The sequence below is a fragment of the Chinchilla lanigera genome, unplaced genomic scaffold (assembly GCF_000276665.1).
Source record: "Chinchilla lanigera isolate Chin_1 unplaced genomic scaffold, ChiLan1.0 scaffold00040, whole genome shotgun sequence".
In the NCBI taxonomy this organism is placed as follows: domain Eukaryota; kingdom Metazoa; phylum Chordata; class Mammalia; order Rodentia; family Chinchillidae; genus Chinchilla; species Chinchilla lanigera.
In genome coordinates this window covers 15,180,321-15,199,334 of record NW_004955441.1, presented here as the reverse complement: position 1 = coordinate 15,199,334, position 19,014 = coordinate 15,180,321, and the positions used below count along the sequence as shown (strand labels likewise).

The following is a 19,014-nucleotide window of genomic DNA, read 5'->3' as shown; positions in this document are numbered from 1 at the left end:
CATATCCAGCCTTTCCCATGTTCACACTCTCATACTCACCATCACTGATTAAATGTTCCTAAAACCCTATTTCATTATTCACCTGCACAAAATTTCTGAGCAGTTTATCAGTACTTATAAGTTTAAGTTTCAGCTCCTAGCCTAACGTTTAGAAAGCTATAGAATCCAATCTCAAATCTGCTCATTTCTTCTGTTTTTCTACATGAAATAAATCTTTTCAGTTACTCTTCTCTAGCATGGCCTACACATCTCCATTTTGGTGCCTATAACCTATGTAACATATGGCGGTGGGGAGCAGAGACCACCAAGCTTGTATAAAGGCAATGTGGCATGGAACTTATCATGCCTTCCTGCAGGCAGGCAGAGGGTGTGATAGGATCATCTGCCCCAAACAAAGAGAACTGTGTCCCTTTTATAGGGATGGAGAGAAAGCAGGAGATATTAGGCAGGAAGATCCCAATAAACACCTGTGGTCAAAATTCTCTGGTAGTCTTGCACCTCAGTAGGCATAGTGCTGAAAGTGTCTGGTATGAATTTTCAGGTGTCTCCAGATGTTCCCAGGTGTCCCAGTACCTGCAAAATTCCTTGTCCTATCTTATCTCCTCATGACATCCTGTGCTTGCCTATGACAACCACAGTGCTGCACTGAGTTCCCTACAGACAGCAGTGCCTCTGCTGGCAGGCAGCTCGGGGGCTGGGAGAGATTCAAACCTTACAGTGCCTGTGCCATTCTTACTATCTGAATTACTTATTTCTCACCTTTCCTCTTTTCTGCCTCCTACCAAATATAGGTTTGGTACTATTTCTACGAAATATAGGTTAACTTTCTTCATCAAACTCTCCTTAATCCACTCCATCTCAATCCACTCTGGTCAAGACATTTCCTTTATATGAAATAAGGCATAAGTATATAAAAATGGTGTCTCTTTGGCCTTCTTTAGCACTTACTCCTATCACTCATCTTTTACCCTATACAGGGATATTATCTTTACAGGTCTATGTTTTCACCTCTGTTATGAATTTCTTTAGTAATTCATTCATCTTTTTTACCTCTGCTTCTCCCACCTTATCCATCCAAAGGCCTTATACAAGGTAGTTGGTGAATTTGAACGTGTGTAGTACTGGGGATTGCTAACTAGGTGTTTTACCATACAGCTACCATCTCCAGCCCAGATCAATAACTTTTAAAACTGATTCACTTCTACAACTGAAGTGTAAAACTGTCCTTGTTAAAAAGCATTTCCCATACGAGATGGTCCCTTAGCACGTGCATTCTTATTCTATATAACTGCGCAGGCCTAAATCATAAAAAATCAGATACTCAATGAATTTTACCATGTTTGATATCACTGGTAGGTTGCAAGACGGCTGAAAGGGATTAATGAATCTGGAACAACTGATCTAACTTACAAAATAATTCTAATAGGCATTGGTATTTTGTCGTCCATTTATCACATTTTTGTGAAGGATTTGATTTTAGTTTCTTCAAAAAATAAGATCAATAATGAATCTCACATAAATGTTGATAAATGTGTTCATTAGAAATAATCTCTCCTTTAAAATGAGTGATCCATTAAGTCCCCCATTTCCCATGGTTTCAGTCAACCATGGTCTGAAACATGAAGTGAAAAACTTGAGAAATAAACAATTCATAAACTTAAATATAGCACTGAGCCAGGCATGGTGGTGCATGCCTGTAATCCCAGCACTCAGGAGGCTGAGGCAGGAGGATCATTGCAAGTTTGAGACCAGCCTGGGCTACAAAGTGAGCTCAAGGCCAGCTTGAACTGCACAGGGAGACCCTGTCTCAAAAAGACCAAGTAAGTAAATAAATAAATAAAGCAAGCGCTGTTCTGAGCAGTGTGATGAAATCTTACTTTGTCACACTCAGTCCCAGGGAGGTTTTGACTCATTCTTTCATCCACCACATCCACGCTGACTACAACACACGCTCATTAGCTGTTTAGTAACCATCCTGGTTATCAGTCGACTGTCATGGCATCACAGAGCTTGTGCTTAATGCTTTTTTTACTTAGTGATGGACCCTAAGTACAAGTGTTGTGATGCAGAGGGAGCAGCATGGTATAAAACATGGAAGGGCAGATTAACACTGGAATTATGTGGTAACAGCGTAGGACATAAAGGAAAAATACATAGTATATATAGGGTTCAATACCATCTGAGACTTCAATGCCTACACCAGTCTTGAAATGTATTCCCTGTGGATAAGAGGAAGGGAGGGGCTGCTCTATTTCTAACTAACATCTTTTTTCCCCAAGAGTTATTACCATAGGCTTTCTACTTGTAATTTAGCTTTCCAGTTATAAATTGCAAAGTTCTCAATTGGCCTATGGTATATGCACAAGAAAACCACACAGTATTAATTTTTGCATGAATCAAAATAAAATCCCCTACTAAATCTCCTGCTTACTACCCCAATTAACTATTGCTGTTCACTCAAAAGTTATGGGTTTTCCTACAGAAATAAAATGACTAAAACTGAGTATGTTAGTTAGAATTAGAGTCCCAACACTCTGTGAAGTCTTAGAGTACAGATGATTATTTACACATACTATAACACAGACTAAAGTGTTCTGCACATTGAATAAACTAGGTAAAGACGTGTACCAGGCAAGGTCAGTTAGTCCCTAAGAGACTAATTCTGTGCAAACTCAACAAGATCTTATTGGCCTCCAGGGAGACAAAGTACATTAAGACAGCACCGTAGGATGCAAGCATGAGAAAGGCTGGAGAAACTGTCAAAGTGTGCTGGCACTGGAATTAGGATACATGATACTTTCACAAATTTCTTTAAAACAGCAACGGTAACCCCTATGAGAGATATTTTCTCCATCTATAAAAGGATATAAGACAACATTTTACCAAGGTATTATCTTTATAAAATCCCCTTCATGGGATTTTGTTACAAAATGCAGTATGAAAAATTTATCTTGGACATTGTGGTGGTTAAGCTTAATTGTGTCAACCTGATTAGTTTGGGAGCTGCCCAGAGGATTGGTGCAGCACACTTCTGGGCGTGTCTGGGTAAGTCGCAGAGGTGTGACTTTGGGTACTCTAGGTGGTCCTTGGCTTTTGCAAATGCATAGTCCCTTCCTCTCTGTTCTGCTTCCCAGCCACCACGAACAAACCAGCTTGTCACACCACACCCTTCCAACCATGGACTGAATCCTCTGAAACTACAAGCCAAAAATAAACCCTTCCTCCTTTAACAGGTATTTGGTCCCAGCAACAAAATGCTGACTAATCCAGATGTGATGAAGTTCCTAAGAGCAAAATGAGATAAACCTGTCAACTTGTGAGACTTAAAAATAATTTTCTCTTTTGAAGTGGATGAAGATTTGTCTCACACTGTCTTTACCACACAGGCTAAATACATCTCTCACATATGTCAAAGTATAAAAAAAGTGGACCTAAATGTAGAATAGTGATTACTAGAGGTTGTGAAGGGAGTCAGGGGCAGGTGGATAAATGGAGCCTAGATGTAATCAGTGTATAATGTATACACGAATTGAAGTAGCACACTGAACCTATTAATGTGTAGTACACATTAATCAGAAATGAAATTCTAAAAACAACTTGTTAAGAATTGGATCTTCTAAAGTATCATATTCACATTAAAAAATAAAAATGTAACTATCAGCATGCTAAAATATTTTTCAGCTGTAAGTAGTGAAATCAACTTAATGAAGACCACAGATTTCTAAATGAAACAGAGCTGAACTGAATAGCTAGAAGGTCATCATACTAAAAGATAACACTTTTGTTTCACTTGTGCTATGTGTATCAGTGTGCATTCAAATATAGACTGGGTTCCCACAACTTACTATAGATCCTGGCCAAAACTTTTTGAAAATCACTGGTTTAACAACTTCTCAAAATGTAGGATTTTTTTCCTAGCATTACCTGAGACTAACAAATCGTTACCAAATCCAGAATAATTTGGTGTGAACTACACATGGTGGATGCCTGTAATCCCAGCACTTGGGAGGTTGAGGCACTAGGATCACCATGAGCTCAAGGCCAGCCTTGGTTAAAAGTGGGTTTAAAGCCAGGTTGAACTATATAATGAGATCCTGTCTCAAATAAAAACAAAACAAACAAAATTTTAACGAACTTTAGTTCTCTGTAGTCACCATGAAAACGGTCATGTTATATTAGAACACAAAGATAATTATTATTGGGCTTTGTTTATGGTACCTACTTTTAAATTTTTTTTTGCATTTTTAGAAGATTAGAGGCATGAGGGCATGTAGAGACATGAACAAAACTACCACATATTTTTTCTAATGATAAAATATACTACATAAAGAAGAATAGTATAACATAAGAATAGTATTTATAGTAGTCCATTAAAATATCACTGGCACTAACAGATTTTAAAGCTCACAGTGGAAAGGAGGAAAGGAGTTTTAGAAATAACTGTTACCGACTCCTCCAGGAATTTGAACCAACACATCAAACCCCAATTCCCAGGAAGGATCTGGGAATCTAAATCCTTGTCAATAAATCCAGCCTTTAATTCATAATAAAGTCTGCTTAAGGCAAATACAGGTAAACCTGGGAGGAAAAAAACAGGAAGACTAGAAAGTGTACTCCTTGGCCCTGGAAAGGGTGCATTTCAGAATGAGGCATGGAACAAGGGTCCTTTTACTTCCAACCTGAAAAGATGGACACGCTATGGTAAGCAACACCCGTGGAAAGTGGCTCCTGGCACTCTCACAGGCAGAGAAGGATCTGGAGTATCAGCAGTGGGAGGGAAAAGGACATCACTCTGATGACAAAGAGGACACTGCTGGAGGATCTGGTTAGAGACACAGCCCACCCCCAGTGCTAACTGAATCTTCATAAAGCTTCCAACCTTAGGGCAAAGACAGCACTCTACTGATGTTGTCCAGGGCACAGGAGATCGGTCTAGATTGTGAAAAGATGTATCAAGAGCTGAGGCTCCTGGGTAGGACAGCACCAGTGTTAGAATAAGTTAAACTTTCCAAGTGAGGCTGCTTTCCAAAAAGAAACTGAGGAATCTGTCCTGTGCCCAACCAGATCCAGATACTGAATATTTAGGGAACTTTTGTAAAAACCATAACCTATTCTTCCCTGCATTTGCTTTTGTGTGAAAGTTACTTTTCTGGACATAATAATTCAGGACTGAAACTAGGGCTCCCAGACCTAGAGACCATCTACCCCGTAACCCGGTAAGGGAAACACGGTAGTGGGGAAAACGTTCTTTTGGGGGATTTGAGTCTAGGAAGGAGGAAGTACTATGCAAGAACTCATTGGGATACTACGTCACTTTTGTTTTTACGCTTGTAAGAAAAAGAGCTATTTGTGGCTTGTGTAGTTTTCCCCCCTTGATTTGAAGGCCTGTCCAGTCCTCTGTCTCAAGGGAGACTGCCTGGCCAAAGCAGAAGGTTCCTGAAGAGAACATCTCTTCTTGACTTTTGTTTTAGAAAGCCTATGCTCAGTGAGGGATTCTCTGTTAAGGAAAAGAAAGAGATACAGTCACGCCTCAGTTAATTCTTTCTATGACTCTGGTCGCAGAATTCCTTCTACAGTTTAGGTTGCAACCAAACTGCAAACATATACATAGTATTCTGGTTGCAATCAAACTGCTTCCCTTGCAACCAGAATCATGGAACAAATTCTTCAACCAGAATAGTGGAAAGAATTAAGTTCATGAACCAAGGTACCACTGCACTGCCTTCAAAGGGAAGAGAGTTTGCTAAAGGGTCTTTCACTGTGGAGAAAAATAGAGAAAGCAGGAAGAATGGGGAAATCCTCCATGATTAAAATAAAGTCTGAAGTTCCAAAAAATAGAAGAGCAGCCTAATCCAACACCTCATAATTACCCAGGATATGAAGGATGCCCTGGGCACGTACACCCAGAAACTTTAGCTCCAGGGATCCTGGCCTCAACAGAGATTTTCATATTTAAATAATAATTTAGGTGCCTCCAAGGGACCGTGTGCGTTTGCACATTCAGCACACTGCCAGTACAGACTGAGCACTCAGGTAAGCCTTCTCCCAGGCCCCACTACTGAAAAGAAGCCCCAAGACCTTTTGAAACATGATTTCATGAGTGGGGGGAGGAAGGCTGGTCCTAACCTAATGACTCATTCTGATATTTCCGCATGCTCCATCACATCCAATCAAACATTTTTTGTATGGATAATGGGGTACAGATAATGGGGGAGATAAAACAAATCAAAATATAGAATTATATATTTATATCTGCATCTCAATTATAATTTTATTAAGTTCAATACTGTGAACTAAAAATTTGAGCTGTTTTGTGATGGACTATATACATTTAAGATAAAAATAAGTTTCATTGTACGTAGCATAGTTCCAAGGATGTTCACAAAACTGATGTACTGAGCTCATAGGTTTTACCACTCTGCATCACCAATGGCTTTTGCAAACACATAGTCTCTCCCTCCAAAACACATAACACCATCTTTCAAATAGAATTTCCACTTGTTCTTGTTTCGATGAATCTAGAGGGAGAAAAATAATCTAAGTAAGTTAAAAGGTCATTCACATTTCTCTCAAACAGGAAATAGGATTATGCTGACCCTAAATGACTTCTTTAAAAGTAAGACCACCTCAAGATAGTTTATTCATTTATTCAACAAATATTTGATTTTATATGTGTGTGTGTGTGTGTGTGTGTGTGTGTGTGTGTGGCAATCCATGTATCTGTGGGAGATTAGTTCTGCTATCCTTGCAAATACCAAAATTTGTGCATATTCAAATATCTTATATGTCTATATCCATTTGCATATCCTCTTATATACCTTACATCATCTCTAGATTATTTACAATACCTAACACAATATAAATGCTTTTTCAATTTATTTCAAAAATAAAAGAACAAAAACATATTAACAAACAGACACCCATTTACAAAACAGCTTAAGAACAATACAAGCAATACTAAATTACAGACAAAGTGATAGGAAATTAACAATGGATGTTGTATTACTATTGATATCTTCAGGAAAACAAATACAGACATGCAAGATAGGTCAAATAATTAATCATTAACTGTTCCTTTCAGTAAAGCAACAGAAGTCAGTAGTACAACTATGTTAGCTATCCTGTATATACATATACACATAATTTGACCCTTCTTTCTTTTCTCTTTTCCCTCATCCCAGTTGCTCTTTACTTTTGAGCAGTTTCCTTTCATTTCACAATGTCTATCATACCTCCTAATTTTCATTCACTTAGCAGTTATACTGTATTGTTCAAGGAATAATGACAAGGAAAAAGGTAACTACACATTCCATAGAGGTTTAATATTTTTAATTCACAGGTGGTTGATTCCATAGAAAAGAAAACTGTGGATATGGAATGCCAACACTATGTTTTCTTTTATTATATACTTATATTTTTGCATATACACACAGAACAGAAAAAATATTCTGCCTTTGAAGACTTTACATTTTATTAGACAGCAAGACAAATATCTAATAAGGAAATTGTGCAGAATACTAAAAAGTTATAAGTGCTATGCAAAAACATTGCAGGAAATGGGAGATCACAAATAGAGAGGGGGGTTGTAATTTTAAAAAGGATAGTCTGGGTGGGCTTGACTTTTGAGGTGATATTAAAGACCTGAAGAAGGTAAGGGAAGCTAAGAACGTACTGACCCAAGAGCATCCCAGGCAAAGGAAACAGCAGTGAAAGGTCCTAAGAAGGGGCATCCCTGATTGTTAAGAGCACCAAGGAGCCCAAAATGTCTACAAAGGAGTAAACAGGGAGGATGTTGCTAACATGAGAAGTAGAAAGCTGTACTGCATTGTGAAGAAGAAAATCACAATAAAGTACTGAGCAAGGTCGGAAGACACATCTTATAATCTATCTGATTCTGCTGGCTGCTCCTCAGATTCAATATAGCAGCTTACACAGAGACGAAATGAAAAACAAGAAATCCTGCTACTCCAGAAGGTAAGGAACCATAAAATCTTCACTACCTCTGGGTAAACTGCAAGTGACTATTCAAAAGCCTTAGAGTGTATGATCTGAGATCAACCATAGCAATTATTTTTTACATTTTTTATTAGCACATGTTTGTAGTACATAGGACTGCATTTATCGTGGGCAGCTGTACACCTTTTCACACTTTTCATCCCCTCCCTCTCCTTCCCCTCCCTGCTCCGTCCAACTTGTGATTCCTGCTTCACTTGCAAAAGCTCTATTTCCATTCTTTTTCCCCATCCTCTTTCTATCCTGTCCCTCCATCTCCTCTTTTCCTTCCTATCTGAAAAATATCTCCCTATTTCCTACTATCTGTCTTTTATTTTGCTCTTTATATTTTGGGTTTTTCATGTAAGAGAAACCTTGTGATATTTAAGCTTGTGTATCTCATTTATTTCACTTAATATTATGATCTCAAGGTACACACATTTACCTACAAATGCCTCAAGTTTATCCTTCTTCAGGGCAAAATACTGCCCCACCGTGTATAAACACTGTACCACACTGTTAGCCAGTCATCTGTTGATGAGCATTGCAAAGATTCAGCTATTATAAATTGCGCTGCTATAAACACAGGTGTGCATGTGTCACTGTAGTATTATGATGATTTTAACTCTCTTGGGAAAATACCTAGAAGGGGAATAGCTGGGTTCCATGGAATTTCTTTTAGTTTCCTGTGGAATCTCCACAGTAATTAATGGCTGTACAATTTATATTCCTACCAACAATGTAGAAAGGATCCCTTTCCCCCACAGCCTCATCAGCATTTGTTACCGCATTATTTCTTGATGGCTGCCTTTTTTTTTTTTTTTTTCTTCAGGAAAATGAACTCTCGATGTTATTTTTAAATTGCTTTCCTCCAGTGGCCAGTTGTGTTGAACATTTTGTCTTTTATTTATTGACCATTCATATTTCTTTTTCTGAGAGGTGTCTATTCACTTCAGTTGCCCATTTTTAGTTGGGTCTTTTATTTTGGGGGCCTAATTTTTCGAGTTCTTTATATATTCTGGATGTTAGTCCTCTGATCAAGGAATAAATGGCGAAAGTATTTTCCCATTCTGTGGGCTGTCTCTTCACCCTGTTGGATTGTTTCTTTTGCTGTGTAGCTGTGTAGCAACTTTTTAACTTGATATTATCCCAACTGTCGATTCTCCATATTATATCTTGTGCCATCCGGGTTCTGCTCAGAAAGTCCTTGGCTACACTGACAGCTTTACGAGGTTCAACTGTTTTGTCTTCCAGCAGATTCAGTGTTTCCATTTTAACATTTAGATTCTTGATCCACTTTGATTTTAGTTTAGTACAGGATGAGGCATATGGGTCTAGACTCAATCTTCTGCATGTGGATATCCAATTTACTCAGAATTATTTATTAAAGAGCCTACCTTTCTTCAGGTGTATGGTCTGGCCTCTTTGACAAAGGTCAAATACCTGAATATTTCTGGGGTTGTTTCTGCTTCCTCTATTCTGTTCCATTGCTCCACATTTCTGTTTCTGTGACAGTACCATGCTGCTTTTATCATGTCGATTTCAGCATGACTTCAAATCTGGAATTGTAAGGTCTCTTGCTTTGCTTTTGTTTCCCAGGATTGCTTTTGCTACCCAGGATTGCTTTCAGTATTTGGAGTCTCTTCTGGTTCCACATGAATTTTAGGATTGTTTTCTCTAGATCTGCAAAGAATTCTGTTGGCATTTTTATTGGGATGGTGTTATATCTATATATCATTGTTAGCAGTGCAGCCATTTTGATTACATTTGCTCTGCCTATCCAGGAACTTGAGATATTTTTCCATTTTCTGATGTCTTCGATTTTCTTTTTGAGTGTGTTTATGGTCTGTGTCTGGATGTTCCCCCAAAGCCTCATGCAGTCGTGGGGGGAGGCTTTGTGGAGGTGGCTGACTCTAGAGTTGGTGATTGTTTCACTGTCTAGTGCTGGGATTGGAGGTATGAGTGCCACACCTGCCGTAGGGCAGTGAGCCTGCATACAATATGAGGGAGGAAAAGAGGCTTGCTCCCTCTTTTTGCTCTTCTTGCCTTTGGTACCTTCCACAAACATGAACTATTGCCCCTCTGCCATGCTATTCTGCCTTGGAGCCAACCGATTATGGACTGAACCCTCCACAAACTGTGTGGAGAAATAAACCTTTCTTCCTTTAACTTTGGGTGTCAGGTATTTTGTCCCAGCAATGAGAAATAAGTAAGACGAAGTGATAATAACTTCTGTTATACAGATTTTTCACTTCCTTGGTTAGATTAATTCCTAAATATTTATTTTTTCTTGATACTACTGTGGGTGATACTGTTTTCCTAATTTCTTTCTTGGTGAGTTCATTATCAATATACAGGAATACTACTGATTTTTGAGTGCTGATTTTGTCTCCTTCTAGACTGCTAAATATGGTTTTTAATTCTAGGAGTCTTTTAGTGGCATTTTTGGGGATTCCTATGTAGAGGATCACGTCACCTAAAAAAAATGATACTTTGGCTTCTTTTCCTGTATGTACCTCTCAATTCTTTCTCTTGCCTGACTGCTCTAGATTGTGTTGAGTAGTGGTGGTAACAGTGGATAGCCCTGTCTTCATCTTGGCTTTAAAAGGGAGAAGCTTTCAGTTTTTCCCCATGTAGAATGATGTTGGCAATAGGTTTTAAATGGCTTTATCAGATTGTATCTATTTCCTTCAGTGCTTACTATGAATGGTTGTTGGATATTGTCAAAGGCTTTTCCTGCCTCTATTGAGATGATCATATCACTTCTGTCCTTGTTTCTGTTTAAGTGATGCATTACATTATTGATTTGCATATGTTGAACCATCTTTGCATCCCTTGGATGAAGCCTGATTGTTTATTTTGTATGAGCTTTCTGATGATTTGGTGCATTCTGTTTGCTGGAGTCTTGTTTTTGCATCGATGTTCATTAGAGAGATTGGCCTGCAGTTTTCTTTTTTGTCTGGTTTGTTCTCTCTTATCTGGTTTGGGAATCAGGGTAATGCTAGATTCCAGGGTGACTTTGTGAATATTCCTTCTCTTTCAATTTCATTAAAGAGTCCGAAGAGTATTAGTATTAGAGTTTCTCTGTGGTTATTGCAGAACTTGGCAATGATTCCATCAGGGCCCAGGATTTTCTTGGTTGGTAGGATTTTATTACTGCTTCAGTTCCAATGCCTGTTACTGGTTTATTCAGGATACCTAAGTCTTCTTGGTTCAGTTCTGGTAATTCATATCTAGGAATCTCTTCCTTTCTTCCATGTTCTCCAAGTTTTTCCATACAGGTTTGTAAAGTAGTTTCTAATAATCTGGATTTTGGTGGTGTTCACTGTGCTTTTAACTTCTTCCTTTCTGATTGCATTTATTTGTGTCTCCTTTCCTTTTTTTGGTAAGACTGGCTTGTCTATTTTGTTTATTCTTTCAAAGAACTAGCTTTTTGACCCGTTGATTCTTTGTATTGTATTTTTAGGCTCCATTTCATTGATTTCTGCTTTGATCTTTATAATTTCCTTCCTCTTACTGGCTTGGATTGGACTGTTCTTGTTTGTCTAGGACGTTGAGCTGCATCATTAGGCTATTTATTTGAGTGTGCTCTTTTTTTCTGATGCTTAGGGCTTTCATTGTGTGCCATAAATTTTGGTATGCTGTACTGGCATTATCATTTAATTCTAGAAACCATGGTAATTTCTTCCTTAATTTCTTCTATGACCTATTGATTACTCAAGAGAGTGTCATTTAGTTTTGTATTTATCTAATTTCTGTGGTTTCTTTTGCCACTGATTTCTAGTTTCATTGCACTATGATCTGACCATATGCATGGTATTATGTACTTATTAATATAAAAAAACATATAATTTGAGTGTGATATTTAAAAAGCACTTGATAAAACTCATGAATTTCAATTTTTTTACTTGAAAAAAGATGACTTTTCACACACACACACACACACACACACACACACCCTTTTCTCAAAAACCAATGACATGCTTAGACATGCTTAGTGGAAGAACCCTTAAAGCATTGCCATGAAAGTCAGCACATAAAGAAGGATATCCACTGCCACTCAACTTTGTAAATACTCTACAAAAATACAAATGGACAGGAGGACATGCCATTGGTATTAGCCAGTGCAGTTAGACAAAAGAAAACAAGTAGAGATATAAAAATTTGAAAAGATGAAATAAATTTGCAGATACAATGAATATATGTCAAAACTCCAAGACAGTAGATGAAACATAACAAGAACTGTTTGATTCAAAGCTAATACATAGAAATTCATAGCCTTGATGTAAGCAACAGAAGATATAGAGCCCACATATCACAGAAACCAAAGGAAGAAAATAGCTAAGAACAAACTTGAACAATATTCAATCTACTAGCAGCATTCAATACTCTTACTTCTTTGAATAGTTTCTTCAGTTGACTTTCAGAACATTCTGGATTTTCACCTAATTCTCCAGCCACTCCTTACTCTTCCTCACTGATTCCTCCTCAGCTCTCTGGCCTCTCTATCTTTAGAGTACCCCAGGACTCTCACTTCTGCTGTACTCACCCTTGGTGATGTACGTTAATGATAATATATCTCCAGTTCACACCTCTTCCCTTAACTCTTCTCCTTCAGCCACTTCCCATCCTCTCCTGAAAATCAAGTGACATCTAAAGGAGTTTAAAACCAGGATCTCCTCTTCCCTTCGCCTTACAGTCTTTGCCGGCTAAGCGACAAATGTCCTTTCACTCCTCTTCATGTTCAGCTCAAAACATCCTGGACATAATTCATGCCTCCATGATCTGGACCCATCAGGAACACCCATTGCAACACATATTCCAACCACTTCTGCCACCTCTGCCTCTGTCACTCTTGTCTAAGCCACCATCTTCTCTTGCCTAGACAACAACAGCCTCTTATCTAGTTTCCCCATTTTACCCTTGTGCCCCCAACTTTTAGTCCTCTGGAAACATAACAGCCACCGTTTTATGTTAAAAACATAAATCAAATGTCATTTATTTGCTCAACACTCTGCACTGACTTCTCGTTGAAAAACTATAGTCCTTACAGTGTACTGCAAGAGCCTTCATTTCTCCTCTGTGCTCACCAGCTTTCCCTCAGTAGGACAAAATACCTGAGAGAAATCAACACAAAGGAGGAAAGATCTTGGCTCACAGTTTCAGAGTTTTCAGCCTGTAGTCACTTGGTGCTATTACTGCGGGCCGGTGGCAAGGCAGAACATCAGGACAGGAAGTGCACAAGTGAGCAAAGCTGTTCACCTCATGGCGGCCAGGAAGCAAAGAAAGAGGGGTTAGGACAAAATCTACCCTGCGAGGGCACATTCCCAAGGCCTCTTTCTCCTACCAGGCCTCGCCTGTACTTTCCACCCCCAGTGGCACTGACGTCTTGACCACATTTCGATTTTTTCAACTATGCATATGCACTAGCCATTCAAAATAAACAAAACATAATCATAGAGAGAGAAAGAGACTAGGCTACACAGCCCGCAATTAATCGCAATGCTAGCACCTAACAAAAAAGCTATCCTCAACCAAGTGTACTAAGCTGTTAGACAAAGACACTACTCAACTGGATTTACATCTCAGTGTAGTGTCCTACTCATAGCATGGAACACTCTCATCACTAGTAAAAGATTTCATTTCACCATTACTCTGCCCCCTGATATCCTCATCACTTTAATCTTTACATTAACCTTAAATATTTTCTAGGTTTGTGAAATACAGCCATACCACTTAATTAAGTCTCACCCAATATATAGATAAGTGCCTTCATTTAGCCCTTTTTCACTGGATATGTTAATATTTTCAAAGTTTTTCTCCAACTCAACTTAAAAATTTTAAAAGGTAAATTTTATAGGCTTATCAAAGTAAAAAAATATATATTTTTCAAAAAACAGTGTTTCTCAAAGCTTAATGGGCATACAAATCACCTTGGAGTCTTGTTAAAATGCACTTTCCAATCAAGGACTCTGGAGTGGGTCTCAAGATTCTGCAACTGTAATATTCACCCAGGGGTACTGATGCTGCTGGCCTCTAAAAAGACTACTGAGCATTCTTTCAATTTACTGCAGCTCGATTCCATTCAAGATAATGCTAAGTAAATCAACCAATGGCAAGAACTGTCAAGTTTGTCCTCTATAAAAATTCACTGTAACAGTGTTCCCACCACACTCTGACCTTTTGGATACATTCTCTCTGCTACTATCTTCTAACTGCATCATTGTCTTTCAAAAATATTTCAATGGTTCCCCAATGCCTTCATTTCTATTAATTTTTTAGTACTGTTCTTAAAATATGAGCTAATTAGAGTATTCTCAGACAACTAGATTTTTAACACTATTCAACTAATATCACTTCTATCTGCCCCACAAGGTTATTGTAAAGAGGACAAAAACAATGTATGAGAAAACACTGGGAATGCACAGCACTCTGTAATTAATTACAATCTGTCTCCCACGGTGCAGTGAACAAAAGATATTATATCCATAATGTTCCAGAAAATTCTTGTGAGACTTTATGGAATACACATGTATTTATGTAACTCACAATGTTTTTTCTGTAAAAGGCAATACACTATTTATAAAAAACTAAAGCAGGCTTCAAACTAAGAACTGTCCCTCTTGTGTCTCCTACTCCATCTTATGTTTGTATTTACCAGCACCTACCAGTAAATCATCATTTTTTTGTCTGTGTAAAGTGTTACAGAAGAGAAACTGATCTTATTTTTAGAGGAAAGGATTTTTCTTTAAGTATATTCAAATTCAAATCATTGACCAAAGACGTAAATATCTATTAGTCATCAGGAAAATGAAAATCAAAACTACAGTAAGATACCACTTGACACTCACTGAGGATCATCAGAAGGTTAGATAAGAAGTACTGTCAAGAATGCAGAGAAGTGGGGCTGGGGATTGAGCTCAGCAGCGTGGTGCCTGCCTGGCAAGCGCAAAGTCCTGAGTTCAATTCCCGGTACCAAAAAATTTAAAAATTCAGGGAGGTGAAACCCTGCACACTGCTGGCAAGAATGCAAAATAGTAGTCAGTTTGGAAAACATTCCAGGAGTTCCTAAAACTATCACCATATGATCCAAAGTTCAACCCCTAGGTGTACACGAAGACAGGTAGAAACACGTGTCCACACAAAAACTTGTGCATTAATGTTTATAGCAGTACTACTGAAGATAATCAAAGATGAGACTGAGGACCCACCACCCAAAATATGGCCCCTTGGAATCTGAGAAAACAGCAGAAGCAGGACAGTCTCTGACCATCCCAATACCATCCTCCTGTAAAGCAGGCCATGAAAAGACTTCCCTGCCTTCCTCTAAAGTAGTCATAAAATTCTTCCTCCAGATGTCCCCATTCTATACCCAGAGCAAAGCAATATGTATCTCCAAAGACACCAGGACAGAAAAAAGAACCTAAACCACTAGGCCTTGCCAAAATCCCCCTCTGTTGGCTACCATTGAATCACACTCTTTTTTCTTCTACTCACACCTCTGCACGGTCATCTGGGAGAAGTTTTCCATGTTGCTGTGTCATTTCTAACAGATCCTCTGTCATGTAAAACGTATCTTAAACAAATGTGTATGTGTTTCTCTTGTGAATAGGTCTGTTATTACAAGGTCTCAGCTACAACGTAGCGATGGATGAGGAAAAGGCCTCGAGACAGTGGAAAACAACCCAAAAGTCCATCCATAGACAAATAAAATGTGATGCACCCGTTCAACAGCAATGAAGGAAATGAGTCTTGACACACAGTACACACAGGCGAGTCCTGAAGACACTGTGCTAAGTAGAAGGAGCCGCTGCGGAAGTCTCTGTGTCACGGGACTCCTTCACATGAAATGCAGAACAGGGAACTTGAAGAAACAGAAAGTGTATCAGTGGCTCCTCGGGCAAGACTGAGAAGGAAAGGAACGAGGTTTCTTTCTGAAGTAACAGATTCTAAAAAAATTGTGATAACTGTTGCGCATAGGAACGTACTAAAACACCAAGGAATGACATGCTTCACGTAAGTGCACTATATATTATGTCACTATCTCAAGTTTGTTTTATAAACATGTAAATAGTCATGAACTAAGCACAAAACTCATCATTCTACTACATAATCACAGCTATAGTGGTTTTTTGTTGTTACTCTGTTTGGATTTGTTTGGTATTTTGCTTTATGATACTGGGGATTGAACCCAAGGACTCAGAATGAGTTACATCCCAAACCCTGTCTATTATTTTGAGATAAGGTCTTTCTTAATTCCCCAGGATGACCTCAGACTTGAAAACTTCCTGCCTCAGCCTCCCAAGTAGTTGAGAATACAGATGTGCCTCAAATTGCCAACTGAGGAAAGAAAGAAGTTTTTGTTTTGTTGGGGTTTTTTCTAGTTGCTAAATTAAATTGCTGCTAACTCAATCTCTAGGCTTAAAACCTGAGAGACACCTTCAACTAACCCCCAACCCCACTGAATCATCTACCCTAATCTTTGATGTTTCATTCTTACACTGTCTACTTAATCTGGTCACTTCATGTCTACACTGCCCCTATTTTTCTTACTGCTTTTCTAAATCATTAAATGTGGCCAGTTTTTAAGTTTGGTTACAATTTTCTCAACAACCTTTCCAGAAGGCTAATGTTCTTCAGACCAAGTTTCATTTCTCGTACTCACATTCAGGATATCCCAGTCTGCTCCATCCTTGCTCACTGGCCCTGTTTCATTTCCTAGAACATATCCCGAGAGGACACTTGCTCAAACCAGCGCTCTCTCCACTGCCCCTCTTACCTGCTGCATCCATTCCTGGTTCTGCCTTTCAACAAGCCATTCTGTTCTGAATGCCAGCCCCCCAGGGCTAACCTACTCCTCCCAAACCATCCAAGCCCATCCACAGCCCCACATCACCTATGCAGGACTTGCGAGGAACTCAAACTGCAAAGGAGTTCCGGTACCTTTAGCCCTTTTGAGAGTCACTTTTTCCACATATCTTAGCATTCTACTTAGGTGACATTTATCTTAGCATTTGATTGACTTGTCGTATGTTTTTGCTTCTGATTTGTCTACCCTCTTACTGTGTGTCATTCTATTACTCCATAAGAAATAGCTTGTTTCAATAAGACTGTCACCTCCTTAAAACAAGGACTATCATGTTCTCTATCGCTGAGACCACATATTTTGAATGCTTGGCTCAAGATACCACACCGTCAAAACTTTACAGAACTAAGTAGCTGTGATACAATTCATTTAGCTGTGAATTATAAGTCACCATAATGTCCCCCACCATTTTCCATACATTCTACTATAAACGCAGTTAATGAACCCAAAGCCCAGAAGGGAAATGCAGTACCTTGTCGTACTGACAGACAATCACATTATCTGTGTCAAACAGGTCTGGTGCATCCTGCTCACTAACATCATCTCCAGAATTTAAAGGGTCCTAAAGGTGAAAGAAGGTCACGTTAAGGAGCTTCACAACGCTCCGAACTTTTTAAAGACAGAGAGACACACAGAAATAAATGACTCGGAAAGTCAGGACAGTATTATACTTTACAGTCAAATAGCCCAACTTTGAATCCCTGCTTGGCCACTTGATAATTACATGAATGACCCTGGGCAAGTTACGAAAGCCCCTCGTATCTGTTTCTAATCTATAAAATAAGGATGGTAGGAAGACCCATGGGACACTAGGGCTGCTCAGTAAGAAGGAAGGTACGACTTACGTACGACCGCTGTAAATGGTAGTGAACACTTTTGCAATTTCTTTCTCTTTTTCCTTACATTTAAGCCTCAATCTTATTTTTTATTTTATTGGTCCATTTTAGATGTACATAATGATAACATTCATCACAGGGAATTTGTAGCGATACATGATATAGCTTGCTTATTTTTTCCCATTCCTCTCCCTTCCCTTCAATACTTCTTCCCCTTATTTATGAAAGTTTTGTTTCCATTTTTCCTTCCATTCTTTTTTTGTCCCTTCCTTCCTTTTACTCTCCTTCCTCCCTTGTTCCCCTTCCCATTTGAAGAGTTTCTTCCCATTTAACAATACCTATTATACATTTTGGCCCTTACTTATACTTTCAGCTTCTCACACCAAAGAAGCAATGCTGTATTTAAATACGTTTACGTGTTCTTTTTGTTTTGTTTTGTTTTGTTTTGTTTTGTTTTTTTCTGGTACCAGGAATCGAACTTAAGATCTCACGCTTGCCAGGCAGGCACTGTGCTGCCGAGCTAAATCCCCAGCCCCCCTTTACACGTTCTTAATCACCACATTAGATCCAGATTCTGCTGCACCTACTAGAACAGCTACTGTATGGTCTATGTTGCTCTCCTTTAACCTCCACTCCTATCCCCAAACCTCCCGTTATCTCTTGCTAAGAGCAACACAGAAGCCCATTCCTAAACACTTAATAATGGTTTAAATTACACCGAGTTTGAAAGTTTAAGTACCACATACAACTAAGTTTCATTTCCAAAGACTGAAGGCAGGGTTCATCTTAATTGTTATTTTCTTGGTTCCCAAGTATACTGAAGCACGAATGTCATGAGTTAATAAAGTCTCAGCTCAGAAATGACCCTCACCTCGTCCACAGTGTCTACTTGAGAGCCTTCATTATCACTACTGTTTGTGGCTGAATCTTCATTGGAGATACTGTCAGCTTCCTCTTCGAGCACCTTCAGATCGCCTGCATCAATAATTCCTAGAAACTCATTCTCTTCTGCATCTCTCATATTTCCTATTTCTTCATTAGAAGATGTATCACCAGTCCCATCTATTTGAATTATTTCATTAATATCATCATCAGTTAACTGACTGCTCAAATCCACTTGAGAATTTGAAGTCTAAAAGAGAAAGAAAGTGAACTTCAAGTAAAACAAGGTGTTTAAAACATTGTACATACTAGCAAATATTCTACAAATGGTCACTTAAAACATGTTTCTGTCTTACACGGTGACTCTCCCTCCAAATTTTGGATCTCAGGATACCACTAGCATTTCTATGTAACATAAAAATAATTTTTAGGGGATGT

At 38.7% G+C, this 19,014-nt stretch overlaps 1 protein-coding gene across 3 annotated transcripts in view; it reads right to left on the bottom strand.

Annotated features, from left to right (window-relative positions):
- Positions 1-6,245: 6,245 nt before the first annotated feature.
- The window catches only part of Gtf2a1l (general transcription factor IIA, 1-like), a 50,184-nt gene continuing 37,415 nt past the window's right edge, over positions 6,246-19,014 (bottom strand). For 2 of the 3 annotated variants that reach the window (XM_005391005.2, XM_005391004.2), the window contains exons 7-9: positions 18,566-18,826; positions 17,331-17,420; positions 6,246-6,518 (exon numbers count right to left, since the gene is read on the bottom strand). In XM_005391005.2, coding sequence (XP_005391062.1) covers positions 6,411-6,518; positions 17,331-17,420; positions 18,566-18,826 — 459 coding nt within the window. In that variant the 3' untranslated portion in view covers positions 6,246-6,410. Of the gene's footprint in view, positions 6,519-16,657; positions 16,711-17,330; positions 17,421-18,565; positions 18,827-19,014 lie in introns of all 3 variants that reach the window. The other variant, XM_005391006.2, reaches the window with a different exon arrangement.